This window comes from Diaphorina citri, unplaced genomic scaffold (genome assembly GCF_000475195.1).
Source record: "Diaphorina citri unplaced genomic scaffold, Diaci psyllid genome assembly version 1.1 scaffold3409, whole genome shotgun sequence".
In the NCBI taxonomy this organism is placed as follows: domain Eukaryota; kingdom Metazoa; phylum Arthropoda; class Insecta; order Hemiptera; family Psyllidae; genus Diaphorina; species Diaphorina citri.
Genome location: NW_007380817.1, coordinates 4,795 through 23,482, shown reverse-complemented (window position 1 = coordinate 23,482; position 18,688 = coordinate 4,795). Strand labels below are relative to the sequence as shown.

General features: G+C 41.1%; 1 protein-coding gene across 1 annotated transcript in view; it reads left to right on the top strand.

Annotated features, from left to right (window-relative positions):
* The window catches only part of LOC103520276 (alpha,alpha-trehalose-phosphate synthase [UDP-forming]), a gene marked incomplete at its 3' end in the record, with an annotated part of 31,502 nt that overhangs the window by 8,107 nt on the left and 4,707 nt on the right, over positions 1–18,688 (top strand). Inside the window, exons 6-11 of the mRNA XM_017448459.2 lie at positions 10,507–10,653; positions 11,586–11,703; positions 12,164–12,428; positions 13,851–14,119; positions 14,800–14,956; positions 15,825–15,928. Coding sequence (XP_017303948.2) covers positions 10,507–10,653; positions 11,586–11,703; positions 12,164–12,428; positions 13,851–14,119; positions 14,800–14,956; positions 15,825–15,928 — 1,060 coding nt within the window. The remainder of the gene's footprint in view (positions 1–10,506; positions 10,654–11,585; positions 11,704–12,163; positions 12,429–13,850; positions 14,120–14,799; positions 14,957–15,824; positions 15,929–18,688) is intronic.

Below are 18,688 nucleotides of genomic sequence, written 5' to 3'. Positions count from 1 at the left end.
CAAAAAAAAAAAAAAAATGTTTACTTTGTGTCAGTCATTCTCAACCTGCGGCCACTATCTACTCCCGGCCTGCCAAATTTAGCTGTCTGGCCTTTGACCGCTTAAGCTGATACACTATGTCGAGTGGTACTCAATGCCAGTTTGCCAGTAAAAATATGACCAAACTTATTGATTCACTTCGGTACCAAAGTACCAATCCAATTACCTAGGTTCGTATAAGCTCATCCCGACATTCCCGACCTTTAGGGCTGTTCTCCCCTACACCTAAGCCTCAGAGTGGGATTTTTATGTACTAGTACCATTATAGTTACAGACCATACTTGACGGTACCTAACATGAGTACCTACGTTATCCAGTTCTCAGAAGGGACTTTTACCCGTTTTCGTAACGATAAGACCTCCGTTATTACATCTTTTGATGGCTACAAAAATTGTAAAGAGGATTTGATTACTTGATCAGGTAGGGAGGTGGTTACTTATCTACGTATACCTGTCATCTGATTAGCAAAATGAACTTGAGGAGTTATTTTCGATCGAATGGAATATTTCCAAAAATATTCCATTGAGCGTTTGAGCAGTTTGACCATCAATCAGTAATCCTTATGATTTGCGTGAATCATTCAATCAAGGACTTTGCAAATTATTGAGCTAAGGACTTGCTGTGTAGTGATAGAGAGTGAGTTTCATCAATAAAGACTTTCTAATGAATCAGTTCCCGGTCCATGACTGTTGGTATACTTGCATAAGTTGTTGGTAACTTATTTTACATTGAGTCATTTCTTATCTTACTGTCAATTTCCATATGAGAAAACAAAAATAATGCGTAAAACAAAAAGACTATTCATATTCCATACTTACTTTTTAATTGCCTATTTGTTATTGCGAAAAGGGCTTGGGAAAAAATTTACGCACAACTTGAAATTCACACTCTGATAAAGTGGTTGCCCGAATCTACTTGAAACCATCTGTCCATCTGTGAGTGAGTGCACCTCGGAGAAGCTAGTGATGCGTCAGGGCTTTCTAAGGCGGTCACCCGTTCAGATTCCAACCACGTACATCGTTGTTTTACTTCAATGATCTGTCTTCTCTTCTTCCCTTTTTTATTTTTTTTTATTGAAATTCACACTCTGATAAAGTGGTTGCCCGAATCTACTTGAAACCATCTGTCCATCTGTGAGTGAGTGCACCTCGGAGAAGCTAGTTGTACATGATGCGTCAGGGCTTTCTTAAGGCGGTCACCCGTTCAAATTCCAACCACGGACATCGTTGTTTAACTTCAATGATCTGTCTTCTCTTCTTCCCTTTTCTCTCCGTATTTTTTCAAGAATACTCGTATCTTAATCGTTTCGTTTTATGGCCGGACGATATATCGCAATGTGTCCACTTGGTGCGTGATTTAAGGCAGTGATTTTTTATGATCACTGAATATTGCTTTATTTTATGAGCCACCTAGAAACACTCATCATGTCAGTGTGTGGTGTCAATTTATTGTACACAATTTTTCTCGTATTTTCTCTCAATGTCCCGTAGATTCGTATAAGCTTAACACAACTTTTAGGGCTGTTTGCCCCTACACCTAAGCTTTAGAGTGGCCTTTTTGTGCATGGAGTCAAGCCGATATGCCGATAATATAGTAATTCAGTATGTTATGTCAATCTTTTTTCTCGTCTATCGTTATATCGTTAATAATTTTTCTCGTCTTTTCTCTCAATGTCTACTCACAACTTGTCATGTGAGCAGACACATTTTTGTCCGCGTTCCAAGAACAATGTCCATTTTATTTCGTTTTCGAAAGGAAATATTTTCTATAAATAAAAACTCCCTCATGTTCCCTCAGACCTTGACCTTGTTTGAGAGAAAAGCATCATGGCTATGGCTATGGAGAGAAAATCTGTCAAAATCCAAAAAAAAAAAAAAATGTTTACTTTGTGTCAGTCATTCTCAACCTGCGGCCACTATCTACTCCCGGCCTGCCAAATTTAGCTGTCTGGCCTTTGACCGCTTAAGCTGATACACTATGTCGAGTGGTACTCAATGCCAGTTTGCCAGTAAAAATATGACCAAACTTATTGATTCACTTCGGTACCAAAGTACCAATCCAATTACCTAGGTTCGTATAAGCTCATCCCGACATTCCCGACCTTTAGGGCTGTTCTCCCCTACACCTAAGCCTCAGAGTGGGATTTTTATGTACTAGTACCATTATAGTTACAGACCATACTTGACGGTACCTAACATGAGTACCTGGTATGAGCTAGAGACTTGAAATTTGGTATGTAGTTCACAAATGTGACAAGGATGCAACACAAAACGTTTGGTTGAGATGGTTGCTGCGCTTGGCGGTATTTTGACCGCTTTTGGACAGATTTCGACCGTTTTTTGGCGGTTTTCAGCTACACAGCGACAAAACGGTTAGAGATATTGTAAAAGTTAGGTAGGGTAAAAGAACACTCAAATAAGCATCATTCAATAGGATTAGGAAAGTCGTGTGATGTTCACACCAGATTTTTCTTCACTGTGACCTACGTACTCAAATATAACCTGCGGACAAAAAAGTTGAGAATGGCTGCTTAGTATTATCTCCCATTATAGTGTGGTTTACTTTATGGACACAGATGGTCTGTGTTGAATTATGGAAGTGTTTATTTTGTAAACCCTCATCCATAAGAACAGCTAATAGGTACTTATCTACTTCTGGCAGATAGTAGAATGCATATGAAACATGAACATGTATAATGAACATCTAATGGGTACTAATAGCTCATTAATTTATTTTTAACCAAACGCGTTTCGCCATTTCAGACATCTTCAGCCAGCCTAGGCCGCGGGTTCGATTTCCGCACGGGACGGAATTTATTCTGATGGGATAATGTTCGTTCTCGAAACGGCTGGCTTTTTCCCATCCTTCTCTCTATTCGATTTCGGGACAGTAAGACCTTAGCAGTTACGGTTCCCTCTCTCAAACCTCTTTTAAAAAGAATTTTTGGTGTAGTGGTAATGAAATGGTTATGGAGGACTTTGATGAATATCTGTCCAAGTAAGTAGCTAAATTCCTTTTATCTTAGTAAGTTATTAGCTGAATTTCCATTAGGAATGAGCTATTTATTCTGAAGGGTATGGGTACCCTGGAGGATTTTGATGAATATCTGTCCAAGTAAGTTCCCTTTTGTCCGAGTAAGTATTTAACTGAATCCCTTTTCCCAAAGTCGAACGTTTACATATATTGGGGTTGTGCCTTTCCGAATTTTGGATCACTAGAAAGCTTCCCCCAGCCAGTCTCGTTTGTTTCGATGGTAGAACTTTTTTCCTTTCGAGTTTGATAGAAAAAAAAAAACTACTTTCATTCTATTTCAGATATATCGGCACCACGAACAAGCTGGCCCTTCTGTTGGATTATGATGGAACCCTGGCTCCCATAGCACCACACCCTGACATGGCTGTCCTACCTGAGGAAACTAAGAGGACCTTACAGAAGTTGGCTAACCTCCCTGATGTACACATCTCTATTATATCCGGCCGTAATGTTCATAATGTTATGGAGATGGTCGGCATTGAGGGACTCACGTATGCGGGTAAGTTTCTCATAAAAATATGTAGAATAAAATGATGGAATTAGAAGAATAAGAAAAGGATGATGAATAACAACAAGAAGAATAAAAAGGTTTGTACCTTGGAAACAGGTGTTGTATTACTTCAAGATGTATTCTTTTACATTCATGCCAATGCAGAAATGATAAATTTTAATCAGAAAATTTCCTTTCCGGCCGGGACACGAACCGGAACTTCCGGGTTGAGAGTCAGTGCTTTTAACCACTCAGCCACAGAAGTGGGCATATCCCTTACTTAACCAATTGTATACCCTCTCTCTAAAAGGAAATATCCACGTTTCCCCTAGATATTGAAAATAATGTTGTTTCTATTACTATTTGCCATTGTACGTTTGCAGGTAATCATGGACTGGAGATTATTCACCCGGACGGTAGCAGATTTGTTCATCCTATTCCCACTGAGTTTGAAGATAAAGTGAGCGACCTGTTGAAAACCCTACAGGAAAAGGTAAGACCAACTGCTAACGTGGACTTCTTTCTTCAGGAATAAATTTCGTTCTAGAAACAATGTTGCCATGTTCAATAGAGCAGTTACGTTTCAAAGAACAGAAAAAATGAGGAACTTGCGAATTATAAAATACCGGAAACATGAACATGTATAATGAACATCTAATGGGTACTAATAGCTCATTAATTTATTTATAACCAAACGCGTTTCGCCATTTCAGGCATCTTCAACCAGCCTAGGCCGCGGGTTCGATTTCCGCACGGGACGGAATTCATTCTGATGGGATAATGTTCGTTCTCGGAACGGCTTTCCCATCCTGTCTTCTTTCTCTATTCGATTTCGGGACAGTAAGACCTTAGCAGTTACGGTTCCCTCTGTCAAACCTCTTTTAAAAGGAATTTTTAGTGGTAACGAAATGGTTATAAATTGTAAATTATTTCTATCTTCTACTGGATTTCAGGTGATGTCAGTTCACATTGATCCAAAGATATTCGACAGCTACTACAACGGTTGCTGTAATGGCACCTTCTGGCCTCTCTTCCATTCGATGCCCGACAGAGCCATGTTTTGTGCCGAACATTGGAGGGTAAGTTAGATGTCTATACTGAGAAAACTAGGCTTTCGAAAGCCCAATAGAGTGACTGGATTCCGGAACTCTTGCACATCAGGAAGATCGACACTCGACAGTTTAAAGTGACAGGCCAGCAACCTTGAATAATGAGGTGGCGTAGTGGTCAAGACGCTCGCCTGGTAAACAAGAGAGCGCGGGTTCGATCCCAGCCGAGATATGGAGTTCTATCCTCATTTATTTGAGAAATTGACCACATAATAATGGAGCTCTAAGGGTTAGGTGGTAGAGAACGCCTCCGGCGTTAACCTCGCCTAGTGGTTAGCTTCCAGCCAAGAGTTCATTATGATTAATATTGAGATATTAGCCTCGTGTTGTTCTGAGATTACGTAGAAGCAAGATTAGGTGTGTATTAGTAGTGCTACAGTGCTAAGCGATTGAAAATAAAACTCTTTTACTTTTTTAATACTCGATAAGGAAGTAATGTGAGCCTTTTAGTTTACAGAGCCGAGATATGGAGTTCTATCCTCATTTATTTGAGAAATTGACCACATAATAATGGAGCTCTAAGGGTTAGGTGGTAGAGAACGCCTAAGGCATTAACGTCGCCTAGTGGTTACCTTCCAGCCAAGAGTTCATTATGAATAATAATGAGATATTAGCCTCGTGTTGTTTTGAGATTACGTAGAAGCAAGATTAGGTGTGTATTAGTAGTGCTACAGTGCTAAGCGATTGAAAATAAAACCCTTTTACTTTTTTAATACTCGATAAGGAAGTAATGTGAGCCTTTTAGTTTACATTAGTATTATTATTCAATTTCCTAATTTCAGGCGTACGCCCAAGTGAATCAGGAGTTTGCAGACAAGACCATCAAAGCTCTCCAAATACTTGCCCAAGAGGAACCTGCAGACTCTGGTACCCCTCTAGTATGGATCCATGACTATCACCTAATGCTTGCCGCCAACACTATTAGAAATGTAAGTATCAGGCCGCCAACACTATTGGAAATGTAAGTATCACGCCGCCAACACTATTAGAAATGTAAGTATCATGCCGCCAACACTATTAGAAATGTCAGAGCTCTCCAAATACTTGCCCAAGAGGAACCGGTTGACTCTGGTACCCCTCTAGTATGGATCCATGACTATCACCTAATGCTTGCCGCCAACACTATTAGAAATGTAAGTATTAGGCCGCCAACACTATTGGAAATGTAAGTATCATGCCGCCAACACTATTAGAAATGTCAGAGCTCTCCAAATACTTGCCCAAGAGGAACCGGTTGACTCTGGTACCCCTCTAGTATGGATCCATGACTATCACCTAATGCTTGCCGCCAACACTATTAGAAATGTAAGTATTAGGCCGCCAACACTATTGGAAATGTAAGTATCATGCCGCCAACACTATTGGAAATGTAAGTATCACGCCGCCAACACTATTAGAAATGTAAGTATCATGCCGCCAACACTATTGGAAATGTAAGTATCACGCCGCCAACACTATTAGAAATGTAAGTATCATGCCGCCAACACTATTGGAAATGTAAGTATCACGCCGCCAACACTATTAGAAATGTAAGTATCATGCCGCCAACACTATTGGAAATGTAAGTATCACGCCGCCAACACTATTAGAAATGTAAGTATCATGCCGCCAACACTATTGGAAATGTAAGTATCACGCCGCCAACACTATTAGAAATGTAAGTATCATGCCGCCAACACTATTGGAAATGTAAGTATCATGCCGCCAACACTATTGGAAATGTAAGTATCAGGCCGCCAACACTATTGGAAATGTAAGTAGTAGAAGAAAAAGAAAAATTCCGTTGGTCCTCATTTTTCCTGCTCTATGACTTTGAAACATCACCCAAGTAAGCGCAACTGATCTATTGAAATCAATTTCCGTTTCAGATAGCAGACGAGCAGAACCTGAAGTTCAAACTAGGATTCTTCCTGCACATACCTTTCCCACCGTGGGACATTTTCCGACTTTTCCCCTGGTCCGATGAAATCTTGCAGGGAATGCTAGGTAAGGCGTCTCTCGGACTATTGTCGTGGTAAAATAGCAGATTCGCTAAGACCAATTTGTTTGAAACCGTACTGCAGGCTTTTCCCGGCCCCACTCAGTTGGGATAGCTAATATGAAGAGTCGGGTAGCTTGTCGCCGAATGAAGAGTAATAACCCGGTTACAAAAAATAAGAACTGTCATCTAAGTTTAGAATCAATCAATCAAATCCAAATTTAGAATCAATAAGAATTAATCAAAAGCTTGATTTTTAATTGCTTATCAACTCCACAATTCTACCAAGGAATGAGATCAAGGAAGGTGGCAACTTGCATTGGGTTCTCCAAATGGTCTATCATGGTTAGGATGATGGGGTTAGCAGGGTAATTAAAGAGATGATTTTTGAATTGCCGTTTTGACATTCAACTCTTATCTTACGCTTTGTATTATTGACTTTCTTCCTCAGGTTGTGATATGGTAGGGTTCCACATTGAGGACTACTGTCTCAACTTCGTCGACTGTTGTCAGAGGCGTCTCGGCTGTCGTGTAGACCGCAAGAACCTCTTAGTAGAGCACGGAGGCCGTACAGTTCGTATTAGACCGCTACCCATTGCTATACCATATGAGCGGTTTGTACAATTAGCACAAGCCGCGCCCCGAGTCATTGATACCAAGCAGAAGATTGTGCTGGGTGTAGACAGACTGGACTATACTAAGGGACTGGTACATAGGTGAGTGTGGGTTCGATACCCATTGCTATACCGTGTTATAATATTTCATACCTCTATTTTCTAGAATCAATACAGTTGCTACAGTGGAATCTAATGTTTCCATACTCTAAATACTATGTCATTGGTCCTTGGCTATACCTTCATCGGTGGTGTAGTGGTCAAGACCCTTGCCTGGTAAAAGGAGGGCGCGGGTTCGATTCGATGGAATGGGCATGGAATTTTATCACAATTTATTTGGATTACATAATAATGGAGCTCTAAGGGTTAGGTGGTAGAGAACGTTTGTACCTCACATCCTGATAATTTTTTCTCACCCAGGTCTTGATTCACACAATCTTTGCACCTTTACTTTGGTTTCCCTCGCCCTTTTCTCCCCCTCACTTCCACTCTCTCAACTCATTTCCCTAATCTAAAACACTAAACCCTCTATATTCCAGATTGAAAGCATTCGAGACTCTGCTAGAAAAACACCCCGAGCACCTAGAGAAGGTCACCCTGCTACAAATTGCCGTCCCCAGTCGTACGGACGTCAAGGAGTACCAAGACCTCAAGGAAGAAATGGACCAACTAGTAGGTCGTATCAATGGGCGATTTACCACGCCCAACTGGTCACCTATACGGTACATCTATGGGTGTATCAGTCAAGATGAACTGGCGTCGTTCTATCGGGATGCGGCCGTAGCGCTGGTGACACCTCTGAGAGATGGTGAGTCACACTGTATTAAGGAGTGCTCCGCCCCGCCAAGATGAATTTTAATGGTATAAAATAAAATCAGATTCTCTCATCGGTTCATTTATCTTATGGCCCGGTCCACAAAGTAATTTTAAACTCCGTCAAAGTTTAAACTCCCCGGATCAAGTAATCTGATTGGCTGATTTTTTAATCAACCAATCAGATTACTTCATCCGAGAGTTACAACTCAATCTGAGTTTAAACTCACTTTTGTGGACTCAGCTATTAAACATGAACCTGTGGCCTATTTCAGAAACCCAATCCCTGATTCTCACTTTCCATTGTAACGAAAAGTGGGAGGATACAAATCCATTATGCCTATTTACCTATCCGATATTTTGATTGTTTACAAATACGATTGAATTCTCAGGTATGAACCTGGTAGCCAAGGAATTAGTAGCATGTCAGATAAATGAACCTTCAGGTGTGCTTATAGTATCCCCGGCAATCCTATTATACTAACGCTTTATTTTGTCCTTACCTAGGTATGAACCTGGTAGCTAAGGAGTTCGTAGCATGTCACAGATAAATGAACCTTCAGGTGTGCTTATAGTATCCCCGGCAATCCTATTATACTAACTCTTTATTTTGTCCTTACCTAGGTATGAACCTGGTAGCTAAGGAGTTCGTAGCATGTCAGATAACTGAACCTTCAGGTGTGCTTATAGTATCCCCGGCAATCCTATTATACTAACGCTTTATTTTGTCCTTACCTAGGTATGAACCTGGTAGCTAAGGAGTTCGTAGCATGTCAGATAAATGAACCTCCAGGTGTGCTTATAGTATCACCGTTTGCCGGTGCTGGGGAACAAATGCATGAGGCACTCATATGTAACCCGTATGAGATAGACGCTGCAGCTGAAGTTATTCACAGGTAAGTACATCTCATGTGCTTATTTTTGGTACAGTTTTCATGTAAATGATATCCATTGCGGGAGTGAAGGGACTTTTCATACTGATTTTCCCTTGCTAAAGAAACAGCAAAGGTTGAGTGCGAAGGGTATCCACTCTTATTTTTTTTGTAGCCAAAACCAAATAACAGCCCAAAGCAATCACCCTAGGGCTCATTGAGAGGCTGACAAAAAACGCCGACCCCGTCTGAACAGGGGAAAAGGCGAGAAAAGGGATTGGTTATTAATTCAATGAAATAAATCGAAGGGCGAATTTATTGCCTAGGACAATCTCTACCATTCAACTCTGAGTTGTCTAGGTAGGGGACATTAAACAGAGAGTAGAATAGTGTCTATGTCTAGCTGTGGGACTATAAACAGGGAGGAGAACAGCTAACCCTAACCAGCCTAGCTAGCTGGCAGTTTTCAAAGGGTTCTCTCGTCCTTTAAAGACCAAACACAAGTCCTCACGATGCGATGGTTGACTGCGGTTCAGGACGGACCAATTAAACATGGCCAGAGACATCACCCGGTGTATGACAGGAAAAAAAAGATATCCTTTTTTTTATTCTGCCATCACCATTCGACAAAAGCTAAAGCTGTTAACAATATCTAAACGTCTAAATCTAACCAGTCTAAACCCCATATCTCTTCCACTTTCACCTCCGCAGAGCTCTAACAATGCCCGAGGACGAGCGTACACTACGTATGAATTATCTGCGGAAGAGAGAGAAGCACATGAACTGTCCCGGGCAAAGCTCCCTTGGAGGAAACACTAGTGTAATTTCAAAATGTGTTTCTGCGCATTTCTTATAATCTGACATGACAACTTTTTGAAAATTTTCATTAGAACGGCAAATAAAAATTGAATTCCAACATTTTTGGAGTTTTGACTTCAGATTTGGATTCTTCACAACTTTTAACGTATTAATCGATCCTTTATTAATATTTTTTACCATTGCATATCCTCTATTGTAACTTTTTCTGTTTTGTACACTTTACTTACTCTACTTTTTCTCTCGTTCAATAATTCAGGTGTGTAAAGAAGGCGCGTGGGTTGAAAACAAGGGACCTCTGCTTACATTCCACTATACCAATACTCCGGTGGAGCTAAGACCTGAAATGGTCTCCCTGGCTACACAGCTGATAGAATCTGCTGGGCCTGGTAAACAAGAGAGCGCGGGTTCGATCCCAGCCGAGATATGGAGTTCTATCCTCATTTATTTGAGAAATTGACCACATAATAATGAAAATCTAAGGGTTAGGTGGTAGAGAACGCCTCCGTCGTTAACCTTGCCTAGTGGTTACCTTCCAGCCAAGAGTTCATTATGATTAATAATGAGATATTAGCCTCGTGTTGTTCTGAGATTACGTAGAAGCAAGATTAGGTGTGTATTAGTAGTGCTACAGTGCTAAGCGATTGAAAATAAAACCCTTTTACTTTTTTAATACTCGATAAGGAAGTAATGTGAGCCTTTTAGTTTACAGTAGTATTATTATTCAATTTCCTAATTTCAGGCGTACGCCCAAGTGAATCAGGAGTTTGCAGACAAGACCATCAAAGCTCTCCAAATACTTGCCCAAGAAGAACCTGCAGACTCTGGTACCCCTCTAGTATGGATCCATGACTATCACCTAATGCTTGCCGCCAACACTATTAGAAATGTAAGTATCAGGCCGCCAACACTATTGGAAATGTAAGTATCATGCCGCCAACAGTATTAAAAATGTAAGTATCACGCCGCCAACACAATTAGAAATGTAAGTATCATGCCGCCAACACTATTAGAAATGTAAGTACCATGCCGCCAACACTATTAGAAATGCAAGTATCAGGCCGCCAACACTATTGGAAATGTAAGTATCATGCCGCCAACACTATTGGAAATGTAAGTATCATGCCGCCAACACTATTGGAAATGTAAGTATCAGGCCGCCAACACTATTGGAAATGTAAGTACACACCTCTAGTATGGATCCATGACTATCACCTAATGCTTGCCGCCAACACTATTAGAAATGTAAGTATCAGGCCGCCAACACTATTGGGAATGTAAGTATCATGCCGCCAACACTATTAAAAATGTAAGTCATTAGGTACTTTTGGAGTCAAATAATACACCGAAGTAATGCAAAAGTTATACCATACCTGCCTCGGTGGCGTAGTGGTCAAGACGCTCGCCTGGTAATCAGGAGGGCGTGGGTTTGATTCTAGCCGAGGTATGGAATTTTATCCTCATTTATTTGAGAATTTGACCACATAATAATGGAGCTCTAAGGGTTAGGTGGTAGAGAACGCTTAAGGCGTTAACCTCGCCTAGTGGTTACCTTCCACTCAAGAGTCTATTATTATTATAAAAGTTGTACCATCGAGCGTTGCACCAACAGTTTGTAAGCTGTTGTCATAAGAGGGTCCTTATTTTCCCTTTAGACTTTTTAGTCTTAACCGACAACAGGTGCCTACGTATATGTAATGTGCGAAGTATACGGTTTGTGCGATTTTGTTGGCATTTGACAAAAATGTCATTCACAGAAAAAGATTTTACCCTTTAGATTCGATCGGACCCTTTTCTAATTGAAATCAATTTCCGTTTCAGATAGCAGACGAGCAGAACCTGAAGTTCAAACTGGGATTCTTCCTGCACATACCTTTCCCACCGTGGGACATTTTCCGACTTTTCCCCTGGTCCGATGAAATCTTGCAGGGAATGCTAGGTAAGGCGTCTCTGGGACTATTGTCGTGGTAAAAGTAAAATAGTAGATTCGCTAAGACCAATTTGTATCCTTTTGTTTGAAACCGTATACTGCTGGCTTTCCCGGCCCCACTCAGTTGGGGTAGCTAATATGAAGAGTCGGGTAGCTTGTCGCCGAATGAAGACTAATAACCCGGTTACAAAAAATAAGAACTGTCATCTAAGTTTAGAATCAATCAATCAAATCCAAATTTAAAATCAATAAGAATTAATCAAAAGCTTGATTTTTATTTGCTTATCAACTCCACAATTCTACCAAGGAATGAGATCAAGGAAGGTGGCAACTTGCATTGGGTTCTCCAAATGGTCTATCAGGGTTAGGATGATGGGGTTAGCAGGGCAATTAAAGAGATGACTTTTGAATTGCCGTTTTGACATTCAACTCTTATCTTACGCTTTGTATTATTGACTTTCTCCTTCAGGTTGTGATATGGTAGGGTTCCACATTGAGGACTACTGTCTCAACTTCGTCGACTGTTGTCAGAGGCGTCTCGGCTGTCGTGTAGACCGCAAGAACCTTCTGGTAGAGCACGGAGGCCGTACAGTTCGTATTAGACCGCTACCCATTGCTATACCATATGAGCGGTTTGTACAATTAGCACAAGCCGCGCCCCGAGTCATTGATACCAAGCAGAAGATTGTGCTGGGTGTAGACAGACTGGACTATACTAAGGGACTGGTACATAGGTGAGTGTGGGTTCGATACCCATTGCTATACCATATGAGCGGTTTGTACAATTAGCACAAGCCGCGCCCCGAGTCATTGATACCAAGCAGAAGATTGTGCTGGGTGTAGACAGACTGGACTATACTAAGGGACTGGTACATAGGTGAGTGTGGGTTCGATACTTGTTTCTAAAAAAAAGACTCGTATGGTCCGTGTCGTAGCATGTCCATCCCGTAGTGTGCCTCTCATCAAAGGGGCGAGAAGAGACACAATACTTCCTTTTTAAGTGCTGGGTCAACACGAGAACACCAGAAAGTAACCCGTTGAAATATTTGCAATCGAAAAACGAGTGCATTTTTTTTTGTCGATACTGGGCATTGATCCCGAGACCTTCTGCATGGCAAGGAAGCTCGTTACCACTGGGCTAACCGTGTTTTCACCTAATTATGTTGGAGATCTTGCCTACAGGGCATCTTGATCTTGATCTCCAACATAAATTTGTACATAGAGGCAACATTTCCGCGCTGTAAACTATCCTACTCCAAAATGCTAACCGTCAAACCATCTATATTCCAGATTGAAAGCATTCGAAACTCTATTGCTATACCATATGAGCGGTTTGTACAATTAGCACAAGCCGCGCCCCGAGTCATTGATACCAAGCAGAAGATTGTGCTGGGTGTAGACAGACTGGACTATACTAAGGGACTGGTACATAGGTGAGTGTGGGTTCGATACCCATTGCTATACCATATGAGCGGTTTGTACAATTAGCACAAGCCGCGCCCCGAGTCATTGATACCAAGCAGAAGATTGTGCTGGGTGTAGACAGACTGGACTATACTAAGGGACTGGTACATAGGTGAGTGTGGGTTCGATACCCATTGCTATACCATATGAGCGGTTTGTACAATTAGCACAAGCCGCGCCCCGAGTCATTGATACCAAGCAGAAGATTGTGCTGGGTGTAGACAGACTGGACTATACTAAGGGACTGGTACATAGGTGAGTGTGGGTTCGATACCCATTGCTATACCGTGTTATAATATTTCATACCTCTATTTTCTAGAATCAATACAGTTGCTACAGTGGAATCTAATGTTTCCATACTCTAAATACTATGTCATTGGTCCTTGGCTATACCTTCATCGGTGGTGTAGTGGTCAAGACCCTTGCCTGGTAAAAGGAGGGCGCGGGTTCGATTCGATGGAATGGGCATGGAATTTTATCACAATTTATTTGGATTACATAATAATGGAGCTCTAAGGGTTAGGTGGTAGAGAACGTTTGTACCTCACATCCTGATAATTTTTTCTCACCCAGGTCTTGATTCACACAATCTTTGCACCTTTACTTTGGTTTCCCTCGCCCTTTTCTCCCCCTCACTTCCACTCTCTCAACTCATTTCCCTAATCTAAAACACTAAACCCTCTATATTCCAGATTGAAAGCATTCGAGACTCTGCTAGAAAAACACCCCGAGCACCTAGAGAAGGTCACCCTGCTACAAATTGCCGTCCCCAGTCGTACGGACGTCAAGGAGTACCAAGACCTCAAGGAAGAAATGGACCAACTAGTAGGTCGTATCAATGGGCGATTTACCACGCCCAACTGGTCACCTATACGGTACATCTATGGGTGTATCAGTCAAGATGAACTGGCGTCGTTCTATCGGGATGCGGCCGTAGCGCTGGTGACACCTCTGAGAGATGGTGAGTCACACTGTATTAAGGAGTGCTCCGCCCCGCCAAGATGAATTTTAATGGTATAAAATAAAATCAGATTCTCTCATCGGTTCATTTATCTTATGGCCCGGTCCACAAAGTAATTTTAAACTCCGTCAAAGTTTAAACTCCCCGGATCAAGTAATCTGATTGGCTGATTTTTTAATCAAGCAATCAGATTACTTCATCCGAGAGTTACAACTCAATCTGAGTTTAAACTCACTTTTGTGGACTCAGCTATCAAACATGAACCTGTGGCCTATTTCAGAAACCCAATCCCTGATTCTCACTTTCCATTGTAACGAAAAGGGGAAGGATACAAATCCATTATGCCTATTTACCTATCCGATATTTTGATTGTTCACAAATATGATTGAATTCTCAGGTATGAACCTGGTAGCTAAGGAATTCGTAGCATGTCGGATAAATGAACCTTCAGGTGTACTTATAGTATCCCCGGCAATCCTATTATACTAACTCTTTATTTTGTCCTTACCTAGGTATGAACCTGGTAGCCAAGGAGTTCGTAGCATGTCAGATAAATGAACCTCCAGGTGTGCTCATAGTATCACCGTTCGCCGGTGCTGGGGAACAAATGCATGAGGCACTCATATGTAACCCTTATGAAATAGACGCTGCAGCTGAAGTTATATTTTGTCCTTACCTAGGTATGAACCTGGTAGCTAAGGAGTTCGTAGCATGTCAGATAAATGAACCTCCAGGTGTACTCATAGTATCACCGTTCGCCGGTGCTGGGGAACAAATGCATGAGGCACTCATATGTAACCCGTATGAGATAGACGCTGCAGCTGAAGTTATTCATAGGTAGGTAACTAGGTACAGTAGATCTCACGCAGTTGCTTTTTTTTTCGCTATACCATTTGTTAATGAAGGCACAATTTTGCAAATAACAATATTGGTACAGTTTGCCCACCTTCATGGTGAGGCACTAATAGGAGCTAAAAACTAACCAGAAAATTCTCTTTAAATGTGTACCCGAAATTTATCAAAATTGGACCAACAGTGTGAGGGATAAAGATGAAAGATAAATACATACAAAATACAAATGCTTATAAAGAGGGATCAGAGCTAAAACCTAACCAGTCTGGCTAGCTGGAGGTTACAAAGGGGTTACCATGCTTCAAAGGAAGTACTGCGGTTCGGGACAGGCTAAGTAATCTTGCCCAGAGACCATCAACCCCCCTTCGGTGCAGCTATACCGCTACAACAACGACAACAACAACATTTTTTTTTCGCTATACCATTTGTTAATGAAGGCACAATTTTGCAAATAACAATATTGGTACAGTTTGCCCACCTTCATGGTGAGGCATTAATAGGACCTAAAAACTAACCAGAAAATTCTCTTTAAATGTGTACCGAAATTTATCAAAATTGGACCAACAGTGTGAGGGATAAAGATGAAAGATAAATACATACATACAAAATACAAATGCTTATAAATATAGGGATCAGAGCAGCTAAAACCTAACCAGTCTGGCTAGCTGGAGGTTACAAAGGGGTTACCATGCTTCTAAGGAAGCACAGGTCCTCATGATGGTTGACTGCGGTTCGGGACAGGCTAAGTAATCTTGGCCAGAGACCATCAACCCTCCTTCGGTGCAGCTATACCGCTACAACAACAACAACATCTCTTCTAAATCCCATATCTCTTCCACTTTCACCTCCACAGAGCTCTAACTATGCCTGAGGACGAGCGTACACTACGTATGAATTATTTGCGGAAGAGGGAGAAAGTTCATGATGTTAACTACTGGATGAGAAGCTTCCTGAAGGGTATGGGTACTTTGATTACTGAAGATGGAGATGATGTCTTGCCCACCACTCTCGTTCAATTATTCAGGTGTGTAAAGAAGGCGCGTGGGTTGAAAACAAGGGACCTCTGCTTACATTCCACTATACCAATACTCCGGTAGAACTAAGACCTGAAATGGTCTCCCTGGCTACACAGCTGATAGAATCTGCTGGATTCAAAGCAGGTGAGTGTGATCTGTAGAACTAAGAGAACTACTATATCAATAATTCTGAGAATTATACCAATAAGTCTGATAATGATATCATCAATTCTGAGAATGATATCATTAATTCTAAAGTTATCAATTTATCGAAGTAATCGTAAATTGTATCGAAGTTTAAACAATCAATAGATCGATTTATAATGTGTAGTTCAAAAATATCGACGTACATATTGAATTGCAAGGCATAGTGGAAAAATAGGGCATAGAAAAATAGGACATAATTAGGCTTAGGCATCGGTTTGTGCGATTTTGTTGGCATTTGACAAAAATGTCATTCACAGAAAAAGATTTTACCCTTTAGATTCGATCGGACCCTTTTCTAATGGAGGAGTTGCAGATGGGTAAAAATTATTAATAAATGGTCAATTCTTACGTAAAAAGTAGTGAAAAATCCAAATCTGAGGTCAAAACTGCGAAAAATTAACTTTAAAAGGTTGAAAATTCAAATTTTAATTGCCGTTCTAATGAAAAAGATCAAACAGTTGTGACGTCAGATTTCACGTCAAAATGCGCAGAAACGCTTGCGCACAAACAAACGAAGCGGGAGTCATGAATTATTACGTCATTACCTACGGGAGCATATGCCGTGACGTCAACACGATTTACCGGTATTTTTTAAATCGATTTATCTCGGTATCTAGAAGCCGTAGAAGAAAAAGAAAACTTCCGTTGGTCCTCATTTTTCCTGCTCTATGACTTTGAAACATCACCCAAGCAAGCGCAACTGATCTATTGAAATCAATTTCCGTTTCAGATAGCAGACGAGCAGAACCTGAAGTTCAAACTAGGATTCTTCCTGCACATACCTTTCCCACCGTGGGACATTTTCCGACTTTTCCCCTGGTCCGATGAAATCTTGCAGGGAATGCTAGGTAAGGCGTCTCTGGGACTATTGTCGTGGTAAAAGTAAAATAGTAGATTCGCTAAGACCAATTTGTATCCTTTTGTTTGAAACCGTATACTGCTGGCTTTCCCGGCCCCACTCAGTTGGGGTAGCTAATATGAAGAGTCGGGTAGCTTGTCGCCGAATGAAGACTAATAACCCGGTTACAAAAAATAAGAACTGTCATCTAAGTTTAGAATCAATCAATCAAATCCAAATTTAAAATCAATAAGAATTAATCAAAAGCTTGATTTTTATTTGCTTATCAACTCCACAATTCTACCAAGGAATGAGATCAAGGAAGGTGGCAACTTGCATTGGGTTCTCCAAATGGTCTATCAGGGTTAGGATGATGGGGTTAGCAGGGCAATTAAAGAGATGACTTTTGAATTGCCGTTTTGACATTCAACTCTTATCTTACGCTTTGTATTATTGACTTTCTCCTTCAGGTTGTGCAACACTATTAAAAATGTAAGTCATTAGGTACTTTTGGAGTCAAATAATACACCGAAGTAATGCAAAAGTTGTACCATTGAGCGTTGCACCAACAGTTTGTAAGCTGTTGTCATAAGAGGGTCCTTATTTTCCCTTTAGACTTTTTAGTCTTAACCGACAACAGGTGCCTACGTATATGTAATGTGCGAAGTATACGGTTTGTGCGATTTTGTTGGCATTTGACAAAAATGTCATTCACAGAAAAAGATTTTACCCTTTAGATTCGATCGGACCCTTTTCTAATTGAAATCAATTTCCGTTTCAGATAGCAGACGAGCAGAACCTGAAGTTCAAACTGGGATTCTTCCTGCACATACCTTTCCCACCGTGGGACATTTTCCGACTTTTCCCCTGGTCCGATGAAATCTTGCAGGGAATGCTAGGTAAGGCGTCTCTGGGACTATTGTCGTGGTAAAAGTAAAATAGTAGATTCGCTAAGACCAATTTGTATCCTTTTGTTTGAAACCGTATACTGCTGGCTTTCCCGGCCCCACTCAGTTGGGGTAGCTAATATGAAGAGTCGGGTAGCTTGTCGCCGAATGAAGACTAATAACCCGGTTACAAAAAATAAGAACTGTCATCTAAGTTTAGAATCAATCAATCAAATCCAAATTTAAAATCAATAAGAATTAATCAAAAGCTTGATTTTTATTTGCTTATCAACTCCACAATTCTACCAAGGAATGAGATCAAGGAAGGTGGCAACTTGCATTGGGTTCTCCAAATGGTCTATCAGGGTTAGGATGATGGGGTTAGCAGGGCAATTAAAGAGATGACTTTTGAATTGCCGTTTTGACATTCAACTCTTATCTTACGCTTTGTATTATTGACTTTCTCCTTCAGGTTGTGATATGGTAGGGTTCCACATTGAGGACTACTGTCTCAACTTCGTCGACTGTTGTCAGAGGCGTCTCGGCTGTCGTGTAGACCGCAAGAACCTTCTGGTAGAGCACGGAGGCCGTACAGTTCGTATTAGACCGCTACCCATTGCTATACCATATGAGCGGTTTGTACAATTAGCACAAGCCGCGCCCCGAGTCATTGATACCAAGCAGAAGATTGTGCTGGGTGTAGACAGACTGGACTATACTAAGGGACTGGTACATAGGTGAGTGTGGGTTCGATACCCATTGCTATACC